Genomic DNA, 27,867 nt, shown 5'->3' with positions numbered 1-27,867 from the left:
CCACTAACAAACACACTGCAGTTAACCACTAACAAAACACACTGCAGTTAACCACTAACAAACACACTGCAGTTAACCACTAACACACTGCAGTTAACCACTAACACACTGCAGTTAACCACTAACACACTGCAGTTAACCACTAACACACTGCAGTTAACCACTAACACACTGCAGTTAACCACTAACACACTGCAGTTAACCACTAACACACTGCAGTTAACCACTAACACACTGCAGTTAACCACTAACAAACACACTGCAGTTAACCACTAACAAACACACTGCAGTTAACCACTAACAAACACACTGCAGTTAACCACTAACAAAACACACTGCAGTTAACCACTAACAAACACACTGCAGTTAACCACTAACAAACACACTGCAGTTAACCACTAACACACTGCAGTTAACCACTAACACACAGCAGTTAACCACTAACAAACACACTGCAGTTAACCACTAACAAACACACTGCAGTTAACCACTAACAAACACACTGCAGTTAACCACTAACAAACACACTGCAGTTAACCACTAACACACTGCAGTTAACCACTAACACACTGCAGTTAACCACTAACACACTGCAGTTAACCACTAACAAACACACTGCAGTTAACCACTAACAAACACACTGCAGTTAACCACTAACACACTGCAGTTAACCACTAACAAACACACTGCAGTTAACCACTAACACACTGCAGTTAACCACTAACAAAACACACTGCAGTTAACCACTAACAAACACACTGCAGTTAACCACTAACAAAACACACTGCAGTTAACCACTAACACACTGCAGTTAACCACTAACACACTGCAGTTAACCACTAACACACTGCAGTTAACCTGATAGTCATCTGGATATTCAGCTGTGTGTGTGTGTGTGTGTGTGTGTGTGTGTGTGTGTGTGTGTGTGTGTGTGTGTGTGTGTGTGTAGTGTGTGTACCGATGCCGTGTTTCTCCATCAGTGATATGAGGTCTGCCTCCGTGAGGAGTTGAGGAGGAGAGGTCTGGCCATCCAGCATCTCTATCGCTGACGGCTGGAACTGGCTACCCTGCTCATACACTGGGATCACCTGAAACACACACACACACACACACACACACACATTAACAAACAAACATTATGTGGAGTCCCCCAGTGGCTCACACCCTCATATATTCAACATGATAAAGACCCCCCCCCCAGGGGTTCATAACGGGACCCTCATATATTCAACATGATAAAGACCCCCCCCCCAGGGGTTCATAATCACACCCTCATATATACAACATGATAAAGACCCCCCCCCCCCCCCAGGGGTTCATAATCACACCCTCATATATTCAACATGATAAAGACCCCCCCCAGGGGTTCATAACGGGACCCTCATATATTCAACATGATAAAGACCCCCCCCCAGGGGTTCATAACGGGACCCTCATATATCCAACATGATAAAGACCCCCCCCCCAGGGGTTCATAACGGGACCCTCATATATTCAACATAATAAAGACCCCCCCCAGGGGTTCATAACGGGACCCTCATATATTCAACATGATAAAGCCTCCCCCCCCCCCCCAGGGGTTCATAACGGGACCCTCATATATCCAACATGATAAAGACCCCCCCCAGGGGTTCATAACAGGACCCTCATATATTCAACATGATAAAGACCCCCCCCAGGGGTTCATAACGGGATCCTCATATATTCAACATGATAAAGACCCCCCCAGGGGTTCACAACGGGACCCTCATATATCCAACATGATAAAGACCCCCCCCACAGGGGTTCATAACGGGACCCTCATATATTCAACATGATAAAGACCCCCCAGGGGTTCATAACGGGACCCTCATATATTCAACATGATAAAGACCCCCCCAGGGGTTCATAACGGGACCCTCATATATTCAACGTGATAAAGACACCCCACCTTAGTGCCCCCCCCCCCCCACCCACCTTAGTGGTAAATGACCCCCCCACCTCAGTGCTCCAGCGGTGGTAGGGGTATGACCCCCCCCAGGGGTTCATAACGGTACCCTCGTGGTAAATGACCCCCCACCTTAGTGCTCCAGCGGTCGTAGGGGTATGAACCCCCCCCCCCACCTTAGTGCTCCAGCGGTCGTAGGGGTATGAACCCCCCCCCCCACCTTAGTGCTCCAGCGGTCGTAGGGGTACACGTCCAGGTAGTTCCTCCTGATGATCATGAGGCCGTTTGCGGAGAACCTCTCGTGAGCCATTTCCACCTCGACCACCGTTTCCTGCCCCACAGCATCAAGGGATACGCACGCCAGGAAGTGACGCACAATGAACTCATACACACGCTGCTCGTTGCCCTGGAGACAGAAAACACATTTCAGATCTAGCCACTTAACACCGTTTTACAGATCAGGATAGTCAACTCAGGAACACGGTTGGTGTACTTGGTGTAGATACAGTTGATGTCAGAACTTTACATACACTTAGGTTGGAGTCACTAGTATATTATACGTTATATTATATAGATTATATAGACCTAGACCGTGTCCCGATGTCTCCATGTCCCTAGATACAGTTGAAGTCGGAAGTTTACATACACTTAGGTTGGAGTCACTAAAACTCGTTTTTCAACCACTCCACAAATTTATTGTTAACAAACTATAGTTTTGGGAAGTCGGTTAGGACATCTACTTTGTGCTTGACACAAGTCATTTTTCCAACAATTGTTTACAGACAGATTATTTCACTTATAATTTACTGTATCACAATTCCAGTGGGTCAGAAGTTTACATACACTAAGTTGACTTCATGAGCTACCCCAGGTCTGCACTCCATATTTCTCTGTGTACAATAAACACCATGGGACCACATAACAATAAACACCATGGGACCACATAACAATACACACCATGGGACCACATAACAATAAACACCATGGGACCACATAACAATAAACACCATGGGACCACATAACAATACACACCATGGGACCACATAACAATACACACCATGGGACCACATAACAATACACACCATGGGACCACATAACAATACACACCATGGGACCACATAACAATACACACCATGGGACCACATAACAATACACACCATGGGACCACATAACAATACACACCATGGGACCACATAACAATACACACCATGGGACCACATAACAATAAACACCATGGGACCATGGGACCACATAACAATAAACACCATGGGACCATGGGACCACATAACAATAAACACCATGGGACCATGGGACCACATAACAATACACACCATGGGACCACATAACAATAAACACCATGGGACCATGGGACCACATAACAATAAACACCATGGGACCATGGGACCACATAACAATACACACCATGGGACCACATAACAATACACACCATGGGACCATGGGACCACATAACAATACACACCATGGGACCACATAACAATACACACCATGGGACCACATAACAATACACACCATGGGACCATGGGACCACATAACAATAAACACCATGGGACCACATAACAATACACACCATGGGACCATGGGACCACATAACAATACACACCATGGGACCATGGGACCACATAACAATACACACCATGGGACCACATAACAATACACACCATGGGACCACATAACAACACACACCATGGGACCATGGGACCACATAACAATACACACCATGGGACCACATAACAATAAACACCATGGGACCACATAACAATAAACACCATGGGACCATGGGACCACATAACAACACACACCATGGGACCACATAACAACACACACCATGGGACCACATAACAATACACACCATGGGACCACATAACAATACACACCATGGGACCACATAACAATACACACCATGGGACCACATAACAATACACACCATGGGACCACATAACAACACACACCATGGGACCATGGGACCACATAACAATACACACCATGGGACCACATAACAATACACACCATGGGACCATGGGACCACATAACAATAAACACCATGGGACCACATAACAATACACACCATGGGACCACATAACAATACACACCATGGGACCACATAACAATACACACCATGGGACCATGGGACCACATAACAATAAACACCATGGGACCACATAACAACACACACCATGGGACCACATAACAACACACACCATGGGACCACATAACAATACACACCATGGGACCACATAACAATAAACACCATGGGACCATGGGACCACATAACAATAAACACCATGGGACCATGGGACCACATAACAATAAACACCATGGGACCATGGGACCACATAACAATACACACCATGGGACCACATAACAATAAACACCATGGGACCATGGGACCACATAACAATAAACACCATGGGACCATGGGACCACATAACAATACACACCATGGGACCACATAACAATACACACCATGGGACCATGGGACCACATAACAATACACACCATGGGACCACATAACAATACACACCATGGGACCACATAACAATACACACCATGGGACCATGGGACCACATAACAATAAACACCATGGGACCACATAACAATACACACCATGGGACCATGGGACCACATAACAATACACACCATGGGACCATGGGACCACATAACAATACACACCATGGGACCACATAACAATACACACCATGGGACCACATAACAATACACACCATGGGACCACATAACAATACACACCATGGGACCACATAACAACACACACCATGGGACCATGGGACCACATAACAATACACACCATGGGACCACATAACAATAAACACCATGGGACCACATAACAATAAACACCATGGGACCATGGGACCACATAACAACACACACCATGGGACCACATAACAACACACACCATGGGACCACATAACAATACACACCATGGGACCACATAACAATACACACCATGGGACCACATAACAATACACACCATGGGACCACATAACAATACACACCATGGGACCACATAACAACACACACCATGGGACCATGGGACCACATAACAATACACACCATGGGACCACATAACAATACACACCATGGGACCATGGGACCACATAACAATAAACACCATGGGACCACATAACAATACACACCATGGGACCACATAACAATACACACCATGGGACCACATAACAATACACACCATGGGACCATGGGACCACATAACAATAAACACCATGGGACCACATAACAACACACACCATGGGACCACATAACAACACACACCATGGGACCACATAACAATACACACCATGGGACCACATAACAATACACACCATGGGACCATGGGACCACATAACAATAAACACCATGGGACCACATAACAATACACACCATGGGACCACATAACAATACACACCATGGGACCATGGGACCACATAACAATACACACCATGGGACCACATAACAATACACACCATGGGACCACATAACAATACACACCATGGGACCACATAACAATACACACCATGGGACCACATAACAATACACACCATGGGACCACATAACAATAAACACCATGGGACCACATAACAATACACACCATGGGACCATGGGACCACATAACAACATACACCATGGGACCACATAACAATACACACCATGGGACCACATAACAATACACACCATGGGACCACATAACAATACACACCATGGGACCACATAACAATACACACCATGGGACCACATAACAATAAACACCATGGGACCACATAACAATACACACCATGGGACCATGGGACCACATAACAACACACACCATGGGACCACATAACAATACACACCATGGGACCACATAACAATACACACCATGGGACCATGGGACCACATAACAATAAACACCATGGGACCACATAACAATACACACCATGGGACCACATAACAATACACACCATGGGACCACATAACAATACACACCATGGGACCATGGGACCACATAACAATACACACCATGGGACCACATAACAATACACACCATGGGACCACATAACAATACACACCATGGGACCACATAACAATACACACCATGGGACCACATAACAATACACACCATGGGACCACATAACAATACACACCATGGGACCATGGGACCACATAACAATACACACCATGGGACCACATAACAATACACACCATGGGACCACATAACAATACACACCATGGGACCACATAACAATACACACCATGGGACCACATAACAATACACACCATGGGACCACATAACAATAAACACCATGGGACCACATAACAATACACACCATGGGACCATGGGACCACATAACAACATACACCATGGGACCACATAACAATACACACCATGGGACCACATAACAATACACACCATGGGACCACATAACAATACACACCATGGGACCACATAACAATACACACCATGGGACCACATAACAATAAACACCATGGGACCACATAACAATAAACACCATGGGACCACATAACAATACACACCATGGGACCATGGGACCACATAACAACATACACCATGGGACCACATAACAATACACACCATGGGACCACATAACAATACACACCATGGGACCACATAACAATACACACCATGGGACCACATAACAATAAACACCATGGGACCACATAACAATACACACCATGGGACCATGGGACCACATAACAACATACACCATGGGACCACATAACAATACACACCATGGGACCACATAACAATACACACCATGGGACCACATAACAATACACACCATGGGACCACATAACAATACACACCATGGGACCACATAACAATACACACCATGGGACCACATAACAATACACACCATGGGACCACATAACAATACACACCATGGGACCACATAACAATACACACCATGGGACCACATAACAATAAACACCATGGGACCACATAACAATACACACCATGGGACCATGGGACCACATAACAACATACACCATGGGACCACATAACAATACACACCATGGGACCACATAACAATACACACCATGGGACCACATAACAATACACACCATGGGACCACATAACAATACACACCATGGGACCACATAACAATAAACACCATGGGACCACATAACAATACACACCATGGGACCATGGGACCACATAACAATACACACCATGGGACCACATAACAATACACACCATGGGACCACATAACAATACACACCATGGGACCATGGGACCACATAACAATAAACACCATGGGACCACATAACAATACACACCATGGGACCACATAACAATACACACCATGGGACCACATAACAATACACACCATGGGACCATGGGACCACATAACAATACACACCATGGGACCACATAACAATACACACCATGGGACCACATAACAATACACACCATGGGACCACATAACAATACACACCATGGGACCACATAACAATAAACACCATGGGACCACATAACAATACACACCATGGGACCACATAACAATACACACCATGGGACCACATAACAATACACACCATGGGACCACATAACAATACACACCATGGGACCACATAACAATAAACACCATGGGACCACATAACAATACACACCATGGGACCACATAACAATACACACCATGGGACCATGGGACCACATAACAATACACACCATGGGACCATGGGACCACATAACAATACACACCATGGGACCACATAACAATACACACCATGGGACCATGGGACCACATAACAATACACACCATGGGACCACATAACAACTAGCAGACTTGTTTTTGAGTTGCTGTGCGTTTTGTTGCCAACCTGTTTTGCTACCTGACAAATTTACGGTTTTTACTTTTTAATTACCGTTTATATTTTTGTTTTTTCCTACTCAACTTTTTCACTCCGGACGCTTTATCTGGACACGGTTCGTCAGGACCTCCAACAGCCGAAGCTAAGTAGTAACATTAACATGATGCCTTCTAATTGCAGTCGCTGTACTCGCCTTACGGCGAGGATAGCTGTGCTACAAGCCCAGCTTCGGACGCAATCGCTAGGCAAGGGTAATTTCAGTGTAGGAAAGGCTGAAACAGCGTCTGTGCCACCAGTAAGTACAGATAGTAGTATAAATCCCCTGGCACAGTCCCCGCAGCCGGACAACTTTCTCACGGTTTCTGGAAGGAAATGCTGTAGGAACGCTCAACCGGTGTCGCTCATTCAGCCGACAGAAACTTTCAACCGGTTTTCCCCATTAAGCAGCGGGTCGGAGTCAGAGGCCGAGTCTTCTCTGGTCTCTACTCCTCCCGTTACGGGGTCTGAGACGCCGAAGCTTCCCACCATTAGCTCTGACAAATTGAAAACTCTAGTCATTGGCGACTCCATTACCCGCAGTATTAGACTTGAGAATCATCCAGCGATCATACACTGTTTACCGGGGGGCAGGGCTACCGACGTTAAGGCTAATCTGAAGATGGTGCTGGCTAAAGCTAAAACTGGCGAGTGTAGAGAGTATAGAGATATTGTTATCCACGTCGGCACCAACGATGTTAGGATGAAACAGTCAGAGATCACCAAGCGCAACATAGCTTCTGCGTGTAAATCAGCTAGAAAGATGTGTCGGCATCGAGTAATTGTCTCTGGCCCCCTCCCAGTTAGGGGGAGTGATGAGCTCTACAGCAGAGTCTCACAACTCAATCGCTGGTTGAAAACTGTTTTCTGCCCCTCCCAAAAGATAGAATTTGTAGATAATTGGCCCTCTTTCTGGGACTCACCCACAAACAGGACCAAGCCTGACCTGCTGAGGAGTGATGGACTCCATCCTAGCTGGAGGGGTGCTCTCATTTTATCTACCAACATAGACAGGGCTCTAACTCCTCTAGCTCCACAATGAAATAGGGTGCAGGCCAGGCAGCAGGCTGTTAGCCAGCCTGCCAGCATAGTGGAGTCTGCCACTAGCACAGTCAGTGTAGTCAGCTCAGCTATCACCATTGAGACCGTGTCTGTGCCTCGACCTAGGTTGGGCAAAACTAAACATGGCGGTGTTCGCCTTAGCAATCTCACTAGGATAAAGACCACCTCCATTCCTGTCATTATTGAAAGATATCATGATACCTCACATCTCAAAATAGGGCTACTTAATGTTAGATCCCTTACTTCAAAGGCAATTATAGTCAATTAACTAATCACTGATCATAATCTTGATGTGATTGGCCTGACTGAAACATGGCTTAAGCCTGATGAATTTACTGTGTTAAATGAGGCCTCACCTCCTGGTTACACTAGTGACCATATCCCCCGTGCATCCCGCAAAGGCGGAGGTGTTGCTAACATTTACGATAGCAAATTTCAATTTACAAAAAAAAAAAAGACATTTTCGTCTTTTGAGCTTCTAGTCATGAAATCTATGCAGCCTACTCAATCACTTTTTATAGCTACTGTTTACAGGCCTCCTGGGCCATATACAGCGTTCCTCACTGAGTTCCCTGAATTCCTATCGGACCTTGTAGTCATAGCGGATAATATTCTACTCTTTGGTGACTTTAATATTCACATGGAAAAGTCCACAGACCCACTCCAAAAGGCTTTCGGAGCCATCATCGACTCAGTGGGTTTTGTCCAACATGTCTCTGGACCCACTCACTGTCACAGTCATACACTGGACCTAGTTTTGTCCCATGGAATAAATGTTGTGGATCTTAATGTTTTTCCTCATAATCCTGGACTATCGGACCACCATTTTATTACGTTTGCAATTGCAACAAATAATCTGCTCAGACCCCAACCAAGGATCATCAAAAGTCGTGCTATAAATTCACAGACAACACAAAGATTCCTTGATGTCCTTCCAGATTCCCTCTGTCTACCCAAGGACGCCAGAGGACAAAAATCAGTTAACCACCTAACTGAGGAACTCAACTTAACCTTGCGCAATACCCTAGATGCAGTTGCACCCCTAAAAACTAAAAACATTTCTCATAAGAAACTAGCTCCCTGGTACACAGAAAATACCCGAGCTCTGAAGCAAGCTTCCAGAAAATTGGAACGGAAATGGCGACACACCAAACTGGAAGTCTTCCGACTAGCTTGGAAAGACAGTACTGTGCAGTACCGAAGAGCCCTTACTGCTGCTCGATCATCCTATTTTTCTAACTTAATTGAGGAAAATAAGAACAATCCGAAATTCCTTTTTGATACTGTCGCAAAGCTAACTAAAAAGCAGCATTCCCCAAGAGAGGATGACTTTCACTTTAGCAGTGATAAATTCTTGAACTTCTTTGAGGAAAAGATTATGATTATTAGAAAGCAAATTACGGACTCTTCCTTAAATCTGCGTATTCCTTCAAAGCTCAGTTGTCCTGAGTCTGCACAACTCTGCCAGGACCTAGGATCAAGAGAGACACTCAAGTGTTTTAGTACTATATCTCTTGACACAATGATGAAAATAATCATGGCCTCTAAACCTTCAAGCTGCATACTGGACCCTATTCCAACTAAACTACTGAAAGAGCTGCTTCCTGTGCTTGGCCCTCCTATGTTGAACATAATAAACGGCTCTCTATCCACCGGATGTGTACCAAACTCACTAAAAGTGGCAGTAATAAAGCCTCTCTTGAAAAAGCCAAACCTTGACCCAGAAAATATAAAAAACTATCGGCCTATATCGAATCTTCCATTCCTCTCAAAAATTTTAGAAAAGGCTGTTGCGCAACAACTCACTGCCTTCCTGAAGACAAACAATGTATACGAAATGCTTCAGTCTGGTTTTAGACCCCATCATAGCACTGAGACGGCACTTATGAAGGTGGTAAATGACATTTTAATGGCATCGGACCGAGGCTCTGCATCTGTCCTCGTGCTCCTAGACCTTAGTGCTGCTTTTGATACCATCGATCACCACATTCTTTTGGAGAGATTGGAAACCCAAATTGGTCTACACGGACAAGTTCTGGCCTGGTTTAGATCTTATCTGTCGGAAAGATATCAGTTTGTCTCTGTGAATGGTCTGTCCTCTGACAAATCAACTGTACATTTCGGTGTTCCTCAAGGTTCCGTTTTAGGACCACTATTGTTTTCACTATATATTTTACCTCTTGGGGATGTTATTCGAAAACATAATGTTAACTTTCACTGCTATGCGGATGACACACAGCTGTACATTTCAATTAAACATGGTGAAGCCCCAAAATTGCCCTTGCTAGAAGAATGTGTTTCAGACATAAGGAAGTGGATGGCTGCAAACTTTCTACTTTTAAACTCGGACAAAACAGAGATGCTTGTTCTAGGTCCCAAGAAACAAAGAGATCTTCTGTTGAATCTGACAATTAATCTTAATGGTTGTACAGTCGTCTCAAATAAAACTGTGAAGGACCTCGGCGTTACTCTGGACCCTGATCTCTCTTTTGAAGAACATATCAAGACCATTTCAAGGACAGCTTTTTTCCATCTACGTAACATTGCAAAAATCAGGAACTTTCTGTCCAAAAATGATGCAGAAAAATTAATCCATGCTTTTGTCACTTCCAGGTTAGACTACTGCAATGCTCTACTTTCCGGCTACCCGGATAAAGCACTAAATAAACTTCAGTTAGTGCTAAATACGGCTGCTAGAATCCTGACTAGAACCAAAAAATTTGATCATATTACTCCAGTGCTAGCCTCTCTACACTGGCTTCCTGTCAAAGCAAGGGCTGATTTCAAGGTTTTACTGCTAACCTACAAAGCATTACATGGGCTTGCTCCTATCTATCTCTCTGATTTGGTCCTGCCGTACATACCTACACGTACGCTACGGTCACAAGACGCAGGCCTCCTAATTGTCCCTAGAATTTTTAAGCAAACAGCTGGAGGCAGGGCTTTCTCCTATAGAGCTCCATTTTTATGGAACGATCTGCCTACCCATGTCAGAGACGCAAACTCGGTCTCAACCTTTAAGTCTCTACTGAAGACTCATCTCTTCAGTGGGTCATATGATTGAGTGTAGTCTGGCCCAGGAGTGGGAGGGTGAACGGAAAGGCTCTGGAGCAACGAACCACCCTTGCTGTCTCTGCCTGGCCGGTTCCCCTCTTTCCACTGGGATTCTCTGCCTCTAACCCTATTACAGGGGCTGAGTCACTGGCTTTACTGGGGCTCTCTCATGCCGTCCCTGGAGGGGGTGCGTCACCTGAGTGGGTTGAGTCACTGATGTGGTCATCCTGTCTGGGTTGGCGCCCCCCCCCCCCCCCCTTAAGTTGTGCCGTGGCGGAGGTCTTTGTGGGCTATACTCAGCCTTGTCTCAGGATGGTATGTTGGTGGTTGAAGATATCCCTCTAGTGGTGTGGGGGCTGTGCTTTGGCAAAGTGGGTGGGGTTATATCCTTCCTGTTTGGCCCTGTCCGGGGGTGTCCTCGGAGTGGGCCACAGTGTCTCCTGACCCCTCCTGTCTCAGCCTCCAGTATTTATGCTGCAGTAGTTTATGTGTCGGGGGGCTAGGGTCAGTTTGTTATATCTGGAGTACTTCTTCTGTCCTATTCGGTGTCCTGTGTGAATCTAAGTGTGCGTTCTCTAATTCTCTCCTTCTCTCTTTCTCTCTCTCGGAGGACCTGAGCCCTAGGACCATGCCCCAGGACTACCTGACATGATGACTCCTTGCTGTCCCCAGTCCACCTGGCTGTGCTGCTGCTCCAGTTTCAACTGTTCTGCCTTATTATTATTCGACCATGCTGATCATTTATGAACATTTGAACATCTTGGCCATGTTCTGTTATAATCTCCACCCGGCACAGCCAGAAGAGGACTGGCCATCCCACATATGCTCTCTCTAATTCTCTCTTTCTTTCTCTCTCTCGGAGGACCTGAGCCCTAGGACCATGCCCCAGGAATACCTGACATGATGACTCCTTGATGTCCCCAGTCCACCTGACTGTGTTGCTGCTCCAGTTTCAACTATTCTGCCTTATTATTATTCGACCATGCTGGTCATTTATGAACATTTGAACATCTTGACCATGTTTTGTTATAATCTCCACCCGGCACAGCCAGAAGAGGACTGGCCACCCCACATAGCCTGGTTCCTCTCTAGGTTTCTTCCTAGGTTTTGGCCTTTCTAGGGAGTTTTTCCTAGCCACCGTGCTTCTTCACCTGCATTGCTTGCTGTTTGGGGTTTTAGGCTGGGTTTCTGTACAGCACTTTGAGATATCAGCTGATGTACGAAGGGCTATATAAAATAAATTTGATTGATTGATTGATTGATTGAACAATACACACCATGGGACCATGGGACCACATAACAATACACACCATGGGACCACATAACAACACACACCATGGGACCACATAACAATACACACCATGGGACCACATAACAATACACACCATGGGACCACATAACAATACACACCATGGGACCACATAACAATACACACCATGGGACCATGGGACCACATAACAAAACACACCATGGGACCACATAACAATACACACCATGGGACCACATAACAATACACACCATGGGACCATGGGACCACATAACAATACACACCATGGGACCATGGGACCACATAACAATACACACCATGGGACCACATAACAATACACACCATGGGACCATGGGACCACATAACAATAAACACCATGGGACCACATAACAATACACACCATGGGACCATGGGACCACATAACAACACACACCATGGGACCACATAACAATACACACCATGGGACCACATAACAATACACACCATGGGACCACATAACAATACACACCATGGGACCACATAACAATACACACCATGGGACCACATAACAATACACACCATGGGACCACATAACAATACACACCATGGGACCACATAACAATACACACCATGGGACCACATAACAATACACACCATGGGACCACATAACAATACACACCATGGGACCACATAACAATACACACCATGGGACCACATAACAATACACACCATGGGACCATGGGACCACATAACAATACACACCATGGGACCACATAACAATACACACCATGGTACCACATAACAATACACACCATGGGACCACATAACAATACACACCATGGGACCACATAACAATACACACCATGGGACCACATAACAATACACACCATGGGACCACATAACAATACACACCATGGGACCATGGGACCACATAACAATAAACACCATGGGACCACATAACAATACACACCATGGGACCACATAACAATACACACCATGGGACCACATAACAATACACACCATGGGACCACATAACAATACACACCATGGGACCACATAACAATAAACACCATGGGACCACATAACAATAAACACCATGGGACCACATAACAATACACACCATGGGACCACATAACAATACACACCATGGGACCACATAACAATACACACCATGGGACCACATAACAATACACACCATGGGACCACAAAACAATACACACCATGGAACCACATAACAATACACACCATGGGACCACATAACAATACACACCATGGGACCACATAACAATACACACCATGGGACCACATAACAATACACACCATGGGACCACATAACAATACACACCATGGGACCACATAACAATACACACCATGGGACCACATAACAATAAACACCATGGGACCACATAACAATACACACCATGGGACCACATAACAATACACACCATGGGACCACATAACAATACACACCATGGGACCACATAACAATAAACACCATGGGACCACATAACAATACACACCATGGGACCACATAACAATAAACACCATGGGACCACATAACAATACACACCATGGGACCACATAACAATACACACCATGGGACCACATAACAATACACACCATGGGACCACATAACAATACACACCATGGGACCACATAACAATACACACCATGGGACCACATAACAATACACACCATGGGACCACATAACAATACACACCATGGGACCACATAACAATACACACCATGGGACCACATAACAATACACACCATGGGACCACATAACAATACACACCATGGGACCACATAACAATACACACCATGGGACCACATAACAATACACACCATGGGACCACATAACAATACACACCATGGGACCACATAACAATACACACCATGGGACCACATAACAATACACACCATGGGACCATGGGACCACATAACAACACACACCATGGGACCACATAACAATACACACCATGGGACCATGGGACCACATAACAATAAACACCATGGGACCACATAACAATACACACCATGGGACCATGGGACCACATAACAATACACACCATGGGACCACATAACAATACACACCATGGGACCATGGGACCACATAACAATAAACACCATGGGACCACATAACAATACACACCATGGGACCACACAACAATACACACCATGGGACCATGGGACCACATAACAATACACACCATGGGACCACATAACAATAAACACCATGGGACCACATAACAATACACACCATGGGACCACATAACAATACACACCATGGGACCACATAACAATACACACCATGGGACCACATAACAACACACACCATGGGACCACATAACAATACACACCATGAGACCACATAACAATACACACCATGGGACCACATAACAATAAACACCATGGGACCACATAACAATAAACACCATGGGACCACATAACAATACACACCATGGGACCACATAACAATACACACCATGGGACCACATAACAATACACACCATGGGACCACATAACAACACACACCATGGGACCACATAACAATACACACCATGAGACCACATAACAATACACACCATGGGACCACATAACAATAAACACCATGGGACCACATAACAACACACACCATGGGACCACATAACAATACACACCATGGGACCACATAACAACACACACCATGGGACCACATAACAATAAACACCATGGGACCACATAACAACACACACCATGGGACCACATAACAATACACACCATGGGACCACATAACAACACACACCATGGGACCACATAACAATACACACCATGGGACCACATAACAATACACACCATGGGACCACATAACAATACACACCATGGGACCACATAACAATACACACCATGGGACCACATAACAATACACACCATGGGACCACATAACAATACACACCATGGGACCACATAACAATACACACCATGGGACCACATAACAATACACACCATGGGACCATGGGACCACATAACAATACACACCATGGGACCACATAACAATACACACCATGGGACCACATAACAATACACACCATGGGACAATGGGACCACATAACAATACACACCATGGGACCACATAACAATACACACCATGGGACCACATAACAATACACACCATGGGACCATGGGACCACATAACAATAAACACCATGGGACCACATAACAATACACACCATGGGACCACATAACAACACACACCATGGGACCACATAACAATACACACCATGGGACCACATAACAATACACACCATGGGACCACATAACAATACACACCATGGGACCACATAACAATACACACCATGGGACCACATAACAATACACACCATGGGACCACATAACAATAAACACCATGGGACCACATAACAATACACACCATGGGACCATGGGACCACATAACAACACACACCATGGGACCACATAACAATACACACCATGGGACCATGGGACCACATAACAATACACACCATGGGACCACATAACAATACACACCATGGGACCACATAACAATACACACCATGGGACCACATAACAATACACACCATGGTACCACATAACAATACACACCATGGGACCACATAACAATACACACCATGGGACCACATAACAATACACACCATGGGACCACATAACAATACACACCATGGGACCACATAACAATACACACCATGGGACCACATAACAATACACACCATGGGACCATGGGACCACATAACAATAAACACCATGGGACCACATAACAATACACACCATGGGACCACATAACAATAAACACCATGGGACCACATAACAATACACACCATGGGACCACATAACAATACACACCATGGGACCACATAACAATACACACCATGGGACCATGGGACCACATAACAATACACACCATGGGACCACATAACAATACACACCATGGGACCACATAACAATACACACCATGGGACCACATAACAATAAACACCATGGGACCACATAACAATACACACCATGGGACCACATAACAATACACACCATGGGACCACATAACAATACACACCATGGGACCACATAACAACACACACCATGGGACCACATAACAATACACACCATGGGACCACAAAACAATACACACCATGGAACCACATAACAATACACACCATGGGACCACATAACAATACACACCATGGGACCACATAACAATACACACCATGGGACCATGGGACCACATAACAATACACACCATGGGACCACATAACAATACACACCATGGGACCACATAACAATACACACCATGGGACCACATAACAATAAACACCATGGGACCACATAACAATACACACCATGGGACCACATAACAATACACACCATGGGACCACATAACAATACACACCATGGGACCACATAACAATACACACCATGGGACCACATAACAATAAACACCATGGGACCACATAACAATACACACCATGGGACCACATAACAATACACACCATGGGACCACATAACAATACACACCATGGGACCACATAACAATACACACCATGGGACCACATAACAATACACACCATGGGACCACATAACAATACACACCATGGGACCACATAACAATACACACCATGGGACCACATAACAATACACACCATGGGACCACATAACAATACACACCATGGGACCACATAACAATACACACCATGGGACCACATAACAATACACACCATGGGACCACATAACAATAAACACCATGGGACCACATAACAATACACACCATGGGACCACATAACAATACACACCATGGGACCACATAACAATACACACCATGGGACCACATAACAATAAACACCATGGGACCACATAACAATACACACCATGGGACCACATAACAATACACACCATGGGACCATGGGACCACATAACAATACACACCATGGGACCACATAACAATACACACCATGGGACCACATAACAATACACACCATGGGACCACATAACAATACACACCATGGGACCACATAACAATACACACCATGGGACCACATAACAATAAACACCATGGGACCACATAACAATAAACACCATGGGACCACATAACAATACACACCATGGGACCATGGGACCACATAACAACATACACCATGGGACCACATAACAATACACACCATGGGACCATGGGACCATGGGACCACATAACAATACACACCATGGGACCACATAACAATACACACCATGGGACCATGGGACCACATAACAATAAACACCATGGGACCACATAACAATACACACCATGGGACCATGGGACCATGGGACCACATAACAATACACACCATGGGACCACATAACAATACACACCATGGGACCACATAACAATACACACCATGGGACCACATAACAATACACACCATGGGACCACATAACAATACACACCATGGGACCATGGGACCACATAACAATACACACCATGGGACCACATAACAATAAACACCATGGGACCACATAACAATACACACCATGGGACCATGGGACCACATAACAATAAACACCATGGGACCACATAACAATAAACACCATGGGACCACATAACAATACACACCATGGGACCACATAACAATACACACCATGGGACCACATAACAATAAACACCATGGGACCACATAACAATACACACCATGGGACCACATAACAATACACACCATGAGACCACATAACAATACACACCATGGGACCACATAACAATAAACACCATGGGACCACATAACAACACACACCATGGGACCATGGGACCACATAACAATACACACCATGGGACCACATAACAACACACACCATGGGACCACATAACAATACACACCATGGGACCACATAACAATACACACCATGGGACCACATAACAATACACACCATGGGACCACATAACAATACACACCATGGGACCACATAACAATACACACCATGGGACCACATAACAATACACACCATGGGACACCATAACAATACACACCATGGGACCACATAACAATAAACACCATGGGACCACATAACAATACACACCATGGGACCACATAACAATACACACCATGGGACCACATAACAATACACACCATGGGACCACATAACAATACACACCATGGGACCACATAACAATACACACCATGGGACCACATAACAATACACACCATGGGACCACATAACAATACACACCATGGGACCACATAACAATACACACCATGGGACCACATAACAATACACACCATGGGACCACATAACAATACACACCATGGGACCACATAACAATACACACCATGGGACCACATAACAATACACACCATGGGACCACATAACAATAAACACCATGGGACCACATAACAATACACACCATGGGACCACATAACAATACACACCATGGGACCACATAACAATACACACCATGGGACCACATAACAATACACACCATGGGACCATGGGACCACATAACAATACACACCATGGGACCACATAACAATACACACCATGGGACCACATAACAATACACACCATGGGACCACATAACAATAAACACCATGGGACCACATAACAATACACACCATGGGACCACATAACAATACACACCATGGGACCACATAACAATACACACCATGGGACCACATAACAATACACACCATGGGACCACATAACAATACACACCATGGGACCATGGGACCACATAACAATACACACCATGGGACCACATAACAATACACACCATGGGACCACATAACAATACACACCATGGGACCACATAACAATACACACCACGGGACCACATAACAATACACACCATGGGACCACATAACAATACACACCATGGGACCATGGGACCACATAACAATAAACACCATGGGACCACATAACAATACACACCATGGGACCATGGGACCACATAACACTACACACCATGGGACCACATAACAATACACACCATGGGACCATGGGACCACATAACAATACACACCATGGGACCACATAACAATAAACACCATGGGACCACATAACAACACACACCATGGGACCACATAACAATACACACCATGGGACCACATAACAATACACACCATGGGACCACATAACAATACACACCATGGGACCACATAACAATACACACCATGGGACCACATAACAATACACACCATGGGACCACATAACAATACACACCATGGGACCACATAACAATACACACCATGGGACCACATAACAATACACACCATGGGACCACATAACAATACACACCATGGAACCACATAACAATACACACTATGGGACCACATAACAATACACACCATGGGACCATGGGACCACATAACAATACACACCATGGGACCATGGGACCACATAACAATACACACCATGGGACCACATAACAATACACACCACGGGACCACATAACAATACACACCATGGGACCATGGGACCACATAACAATACACACCATGGGACCATGGGACCACATAACAATACACACCATGGGACCACATAACAACACACACCACGGGACCACATAACAATACACACCATGGGACCATGGGACCACATAACAATACACACCATGGGACCACATAACAATACACACCACGGGACCACATAACAATACACACCATGGGACCATGGGACCACATAACAATACACACCATGGGACCACATAACAATAAACACCATGGGACCACATAACAATACACACCACGGGACCACGTAACAATACACACCATGGGACCATGGGACCACATAACAATACACACCATGGGACCACATAACAATACACACCATGGGACCACATAACAATACACACCACGGGACCACATAACAATACACACCATGGGACCATGGGACCACATAACAATACACACCATGGGACCACATAACAATACACACCATGGGACCACATAACAATAAACACCATGGGACCACATAACAATACACACCATGGGACCACATAACAATACACACCATGGGACCACATAACAACACACACCATGGGACCACATAACAATACACACCATGGGACCACATAACAATACACACCATGGGACCACATAACAATACACACCATGGGACCACATAACAATACACACCATGGGACCACATAACAATACACACCATGGGACCACATAACAATACACACCATGGGACCACATAACAATACACACCATGGGACCACATAACAATACACACCATGGGACCACATAACAATACACACCATGGGACCACATAACAATACACACCATGGGACCACATAACAATACACACCATGGGACCACATAACAATACACACCATGGGACCACATAACAATAAACACCATGGGACCACATAACAATACACACCATGGGACCACATAACAATACACACCATGGGACCACATAACAATAAACACCATGGGACCACATAACAATACACACCATGGGACCACATAACAACACACACCATGGGACCATGGGACCACATAACAACACACACCATGGGACCACATAACAATACACACCATGGGACCACATAACAATACACACCATGGGACCACATAACAATACACACCATGGGACCACATAACAATACACACCATGGGACCACATAACAATAAACACCATGGGACCACATAACAATACACACCATGGGACCACATAACAATACACACCATGGGACCACATAACAATACACACCATGGGACCATGGGACCACATAACAATACACACCACGGGACCACATAACAATACACACCATGGGACCATGGGACCACATAACAATAAACACCATGGGACCACATAACAATACACACCATGGGACCATGGGACCACATAACAATACACACCATGGGACCACATAACAATAAACACCATGGGACCACATAACAACACACACCATGGGACCACATAACAATACACACCATGGGACCACATAACAATACACACCATGGGACCACATAACAATACACACCATGGGACCACATAACAATACACACCATGGGACCACATAACAATACACACCATGGGACCACATAACAATACACACCATGGGACCACATAACAATACACACCATGGGACCACATAACAATACACACCATGGGACCACATAACAATAAACACCATGGGACCACATAACAATACACACCATGGGACCACATAACAATACACACCATGGGACCACATAACAACACACACCATGGGACCACATAACAATACACACCATGGGACCACATAACAATACACACCATGGGACCACATAACAATAAACACCATGGGACCACATAACAATACACACCATGGGACCACATAACAATACACACCATGGGACCATGGGACCACATAACAATACACACCATGGGACCACATAACAATACACACCACGGGACCACATAACAATAAACACCATGGGACCACATAACAATACACACCATGGGACCACATAACAATACACACCATGGGACCATGGGACCACATAACAACACACACCATGGGACCACATAACAATAAACACCATGGGACCACATAACAATACACACCATGGGACCACATAACAATACACACCATGGGACCACATAACAATAAACACCATGGGACCACATAACAATACACACCATGGGACCATGGGACCACATAACAATACACACCATGGGACCACATAACAATACACACCATGGGACCACATAACACTAAACACCATGGGACCACATAACAATACACACCATGGGACCATGGGACCACATAACAATACACACCATGGGACCACATAACAATACACACCATGGGACCACATAACACTAAACACCATGGGACCACATAACAATACACACCATGGGACCACATAACAATACACACCATGGGACCACATAACACTAAACACCATGGGACCACATAACAATACACACCATGGGACCACATGGTCAGGAATTGTGGAAAAACTGAGTTTAAATGTATTTGGCTAAGGTGTACTGTATACCTGTAGTGTGTTGGTGTACTTGATGGGGTGTATAGGGGGATGAGCCTGATCTGTCTTGGTGCCCTGCCGTGGGTTGGGTCCCCCTGGCTGCTCCATCACCCCCCTAGCGAAGGCCCCCCAGGAGGGGCTGTGTGTCTGATGCTCCACCAAGGGGCCCAGGGCCAGGTCCTTAGGAAACAGGTTGGTCTCTGTACGCGGATAACTGATTAACCTAAACACACAGAGATTAAAATATTACCACACACCTCTACAACTGATGAGGGGGGCCTTCACAGGCAATCCTGGGACACCCAGGTTTCACTCTCCTAGTTCCCAAAAGCCTGGGGAACTGGTTACCAGAAAGACGATTAAAAGCCTGGGGAACTTGTTAACAGAAAGATGATTAAAAGCCTGGGGGCCTTGTTAACAGAAAGATGATTAAAAGCCTGGGGAACTGGTTAACAGAAAGATGTATAAAAGCCTGGGGGCCTGGTTAACAGAAAGATGATTAAAAGCCTGGGGAACTGACCAAGTGGCAGTATCTTACCAGAGTACCAACGCTGAATGCCAGCTCTCCCATTCAAATGCACTATCCTCCACTAACGCCCTCCAGACTTGCGACACTAACATCCTCCGGACTTGCGACACTAACGTCCCCCAGACCTGCGACACTAACGTCCTCCGGACCTGCTCTACTAACATCCTCCACTAACGTCCTCCACTAACGTCCTCCACTAACGTCCTCCAGACCTGCTCTACTAACATCCTCCACTAACGTCCTCCACTAACGTCCTCCAGACCTGCTCTACTAACATCCTCCACTAACGTCCTCCAGACCTGCGACACTAACGTCCTCTACTAACGTCCTCCACTAACGTCCTCCTGACCTGCGACACTGACGTCCTCCAGACCTGCGACACTAACGTCCTCCACTAACGTCCTCCACTAACGTCCCCCAGACCTGCGACACTAACGTCCTCCACTAACGTCCTCCACTAACGTCCTCCAGACCTGCGACACTAACGTCCTCCACTAACGTCCTCCACTAACGTCCCCCAGACCTGCGACACTAACGTCCTCTACTAACGTCCTCCACTAACGTCCTCCGGACCTGCGACACTGACGTCCTCCAGACCTGCGACACTAACGTCCTCCACTAACGTCCTCCACTAACGTCCTCCAGACCTGCGACACTAACGACCTCCACTAATGTCCTCCACTAACGTCCCCCAGACCTGCGACACTGACATCCTCCACTAACGTCCTCCAGACCTGCGACACTAACGTCCTCCACTAATGACCTCCACTAACGTCCTCCACTAACGTCCTCCACTAACGTCCTCCGGACCTGCGACACTAGCGTCCTCCAGACCTGCGACACTAGCGTCCTCCGGACTTGCGACACTAATGTCCTCCACTAACGTCCTCCAGACCTGCGACACTAACGTCCTCCACTAACGTCCTCCAGACTTGCGACACTAACGTCCTCCAGACTTGCGACACTAATGTCCTCCACTAACGTCCTCCACTAACGTCCTCCAGACCTGCGACACTAGCGTCCTCCGGACCTGCGACACTAACGTCCTCCAGACTTGCGACACTAACGTCCTCCACTAACGTCCTCCAGACCTGCGACACTAACGTCCTCCAGACCTGCGACACTAACGTCCTCCAGACCTGCGACACTAACGTCCTCCAGACCTGCGACACTAACGTCCTCCAGACTTGCGACACTAACGTCCTCCAGACTTGCGACACTAATGTCCTCCAGACCTGCGACACTAACGTCCTCCAGACCTGCGACACTAACGTCCTCCAGACCTGCGACACTAACGTCCTCCACTAACGTCCTCCAGACTTGCGACACTAACGTCCTCCAGACCTGCGACACTAACGTCCTCCATACCTGAGACACTAACGTCCTCCAGACCTGCGACACTAACGTCCTCCACTAACGTCCTTCAGACCTGCGACACTAGCGTCCTCCAGACTTGCGACACTAGCGTCCTCCAGACTTGCGACACTAACGTCCTCCAGACCTGCTCTACTAACGTCCTCCACTAACGTCCTCCACTAACGTCCTCCAGACCTGCGACACTAACGTCCTCCACTAACGTCCTCCAGACCTGCGACACTAACGTCCTCCACTAACGTCCTCCACTAACGTCCTCCAGACCTGCGACACTAACGTCCTCCACTAACGTCCTCCAGACCTGCGACACTAACGTCCTCCACTAACGTCCTCCAGACCTGCGACACTAACGTCCTCCACTAACGTCCTCCACTAACGTCTAGGGTCTAAGGTTTAGGGAGTAGGGACTAGGGTTTAGGTAGTAGGGACTAGGGTTTAGGGAGTAGAGATTAGGGTTTAGGGAGTAGGGACTATGGTTAGGGTCTAAGGTTTAGGGTTGAAGGTTTAGGGAGTAGGGACTAGGGTTTAGGGAGTAGGGAGTAAGGTTTAGGGAGTAGGGATTAGGGTTTAGGGAGTAGGGACTAGGGAAAACCCTCACCCCTGTGTGTAGTGAGTAGGGACTAGGGTTCAGGGAGTAGGGACTAGGGTTTAGGGAATAGGGCATAGGGTTTAGGGTCTAAGGTTTAGGGAGTAGGGTTTTGGGTCTAAGGTTAAAGGAGTAGGGTTTAGGGTCTAGGGTTTAGGGAGTAGGGACTATGGTTTAGGGAGTAGGGACTAGGGTTTAGGGTTTAGTGAGTAGGGTCTAGGGTTTAGGGAGTAGGGACTTGGGTTTAGGGTCTAGGGTTTAGGGAGTAGTGTCTAGGGTATAGGGTCTAAGGTTTAGGGAGTAGGGACTAGGGTTTAGGGACTAGGGTTTAGGGTCTAAGGTTTAGGGAGTAGGGACACGGTTTAGGGGGTAGGGACTAGGGTTTAGGGTCTAAGGTTTAGGGAAAACCCTTACCCCTGTGTGTATAGTTTCTCAGCAATCTTCATGGTCTCTTTGGCGCCGATTCTCAACTTCCTGGAAACCAGCTTCTCCATTTCCTATTGGACCAGACAACAACACAGGCAGACCATTGGTCAATAGACAGAAAGTGAGTGTGTGTCAGTGTGTGTGTGTGTATATATATGGCTAGTGTCCTCACCACTGTGTCCAGGGGCAGCGGCCTCCACTTGCTTTTGGGTTTACTGGTTACCGAGATGACGGTTGCTATGGGATCCTAGGAATTCAGGTCATTACATCATCATCACCGTAACAGTTAAGATTAGTATTTAATAGAGTCGGTAACATATTCAAAAATCCCCATCAAAAATCTGTCAACTTCAGCTGACACATGGGCTGTAAGTTGTGAGGGAGCGTGTAACTGACATTCTGACTGTAGGAATGTCCCCCAGAGCTGTTTAATGTTCATTTCTCTACCACAAGCCGCCTCTCAACGTCGTTTTACAGAGTTTGGTCATGTTCATTTCTCTACCACAAGCCGCCTCTAAACGTTGTTTGAGAGAGTTTGGTAATGTTCATTTCTCTACCACAAGCCGCCTCTAAACGTTGTTTTAGAGAGTTTGGTATTATGTCCAACTGGCTTCACAACAGCAAAATCTGTGGCATTGTGTTGAGTGGCCTTTTATTGTCCCCCAGCACAAGGTGCTGTAGGTATGGAACATTTCTGGGATCTTTTATTTCAGCTCATGAAAACAAGACTTTACAAGTTTTGTTTATATTGTTGTTCAGTATAAAATAGACGAGCTGCTAATAACACCAGCTAAAACTCTGCTTAGACTCCTAAGAATGAAGTACTAACCCCCCTCATCACAGACAGACCCCCCCTACCTCCACACAGACAGACCCCCCCTCCTACCTCCATACAGACAGACACCCCTCCTACCTCCATACAGACAGACAGACAGACACCCCCTACCTCCACACAGACAGACCCCCCCTCCTACCTCCACACAGACAGACCCCCCCTCCTACCTCCATACAGACAGACACCCCTCCTACCTCCATACAGACAGACAGACACCCCTCCTACCTCCAGAGAGACAGACACCCCTACTACCTCCACACAGACAGACACCCCTCCAACCTCCATACAGACATACCCCCCTCCTACCTCCATACAGACAGACACCCCTCCTACACAGACACCCCTCCTACCTCCATACAGACACCCCTCCTACCTCCATACAGACAGACACTCCTCCTACCTCCATACAGACAGACCCCCCCTCATACCTCCATACAGACAGACACCCCTCCTACACAGACACCCCTCCTACCTCCATACAGACAGACAGACAGACACCCCTCCTACCTCCATACAGATCTGGTAGATCACTAGACAGACAGACACCACTCCTACCTCCATACAGATCTGGTAGATCACTAGACAGACAGACACCCCTCCTACCTCCATACAGATCTGGTAGATCACTAGACAGACAGACACCCCTCCTACCTCCAGACAGATCTGGTAGATCACTAGACAGACAGACACCCCTCCTACCTCCATACAGATCTGGTAGATCACTAGACAGACAGACACCCCTCCTACCTCCAGACAGATCTGGTAGATCACTAGACAGACAGACACCCCTCCTACCTCCAGACAGATCTGGTAGATCACTAGACAGACAGACACCCCTCCTACCTCCATACAGATCTGGTAGATCACTAGACAGACAGACACCCCTCCTACCTCCATACAGATCTGGTAGATCACTAGACAGGCTGTGTGGTTGAACAGTCTGTTCCTCTTCCAGCTGAACTCTACTGATTCCTCCTCTACCTCATGGAGGA

The 27,867-nt window shown here is 46.2% G+C and overlaps 1 protein-coding gene across 1 annotated transcript in view; it reads right to left on the bottom strand.

The window, feature by feature from the left end:
* top3a (DNA topoisomerase III alpha) overlaps positions 1-27,867 on the bottom strand; it is a 58,859-nt gene that overhangs the window by 15,873 nt on the left and 15,119 nt on the right. Inside the window, exons 8-13 of the mRNA XM_090197961.1 lie at positions 27,767-27,867; positions 26,213-26,287; positions 26,029-26,111; positions 23,138-23,348; positions 2,148-2,333; positions 959-1,088 (exon numbers count right to left, since the gene is read on the bottom strand). Coding sequence (XP_090054087.1) covers positions 959-1,088; positions 2,148-2,333; positions 23,138-23,348; positions 26,029-26,111; positions 26,213-26,287; positions 27,767-27,867 — 786 coding nt within the window. The remainder of the gene's footprint in view (positions 1-958; positions 1,089-2,147; positions 2,334-23,137; positions 23,349-26,028; positions 26,112-26,212; positions 26,288-27,766) is intronic.

Source organism: Oncorhynchus mykiss, chromosome 13 (assembly GCF_057628025.1).
Source record: "Oncorhynchus mykiss isolate SJ-2025 chromosome 13, ASM5762802v1, whole genome shotgun sequence".
Classification (NCBI taxonomy): Eukaryota; Metazoa; Chordata; class Actinopteri; order Salmoniformes; family Salmonidae; genus Oncorhynchus; species Oncorhynchus mykiss.
Note: the sequence above shows the minus strand (reverse complement) of the source record. Positions and strands in the feature narration are given on the sequence as shown.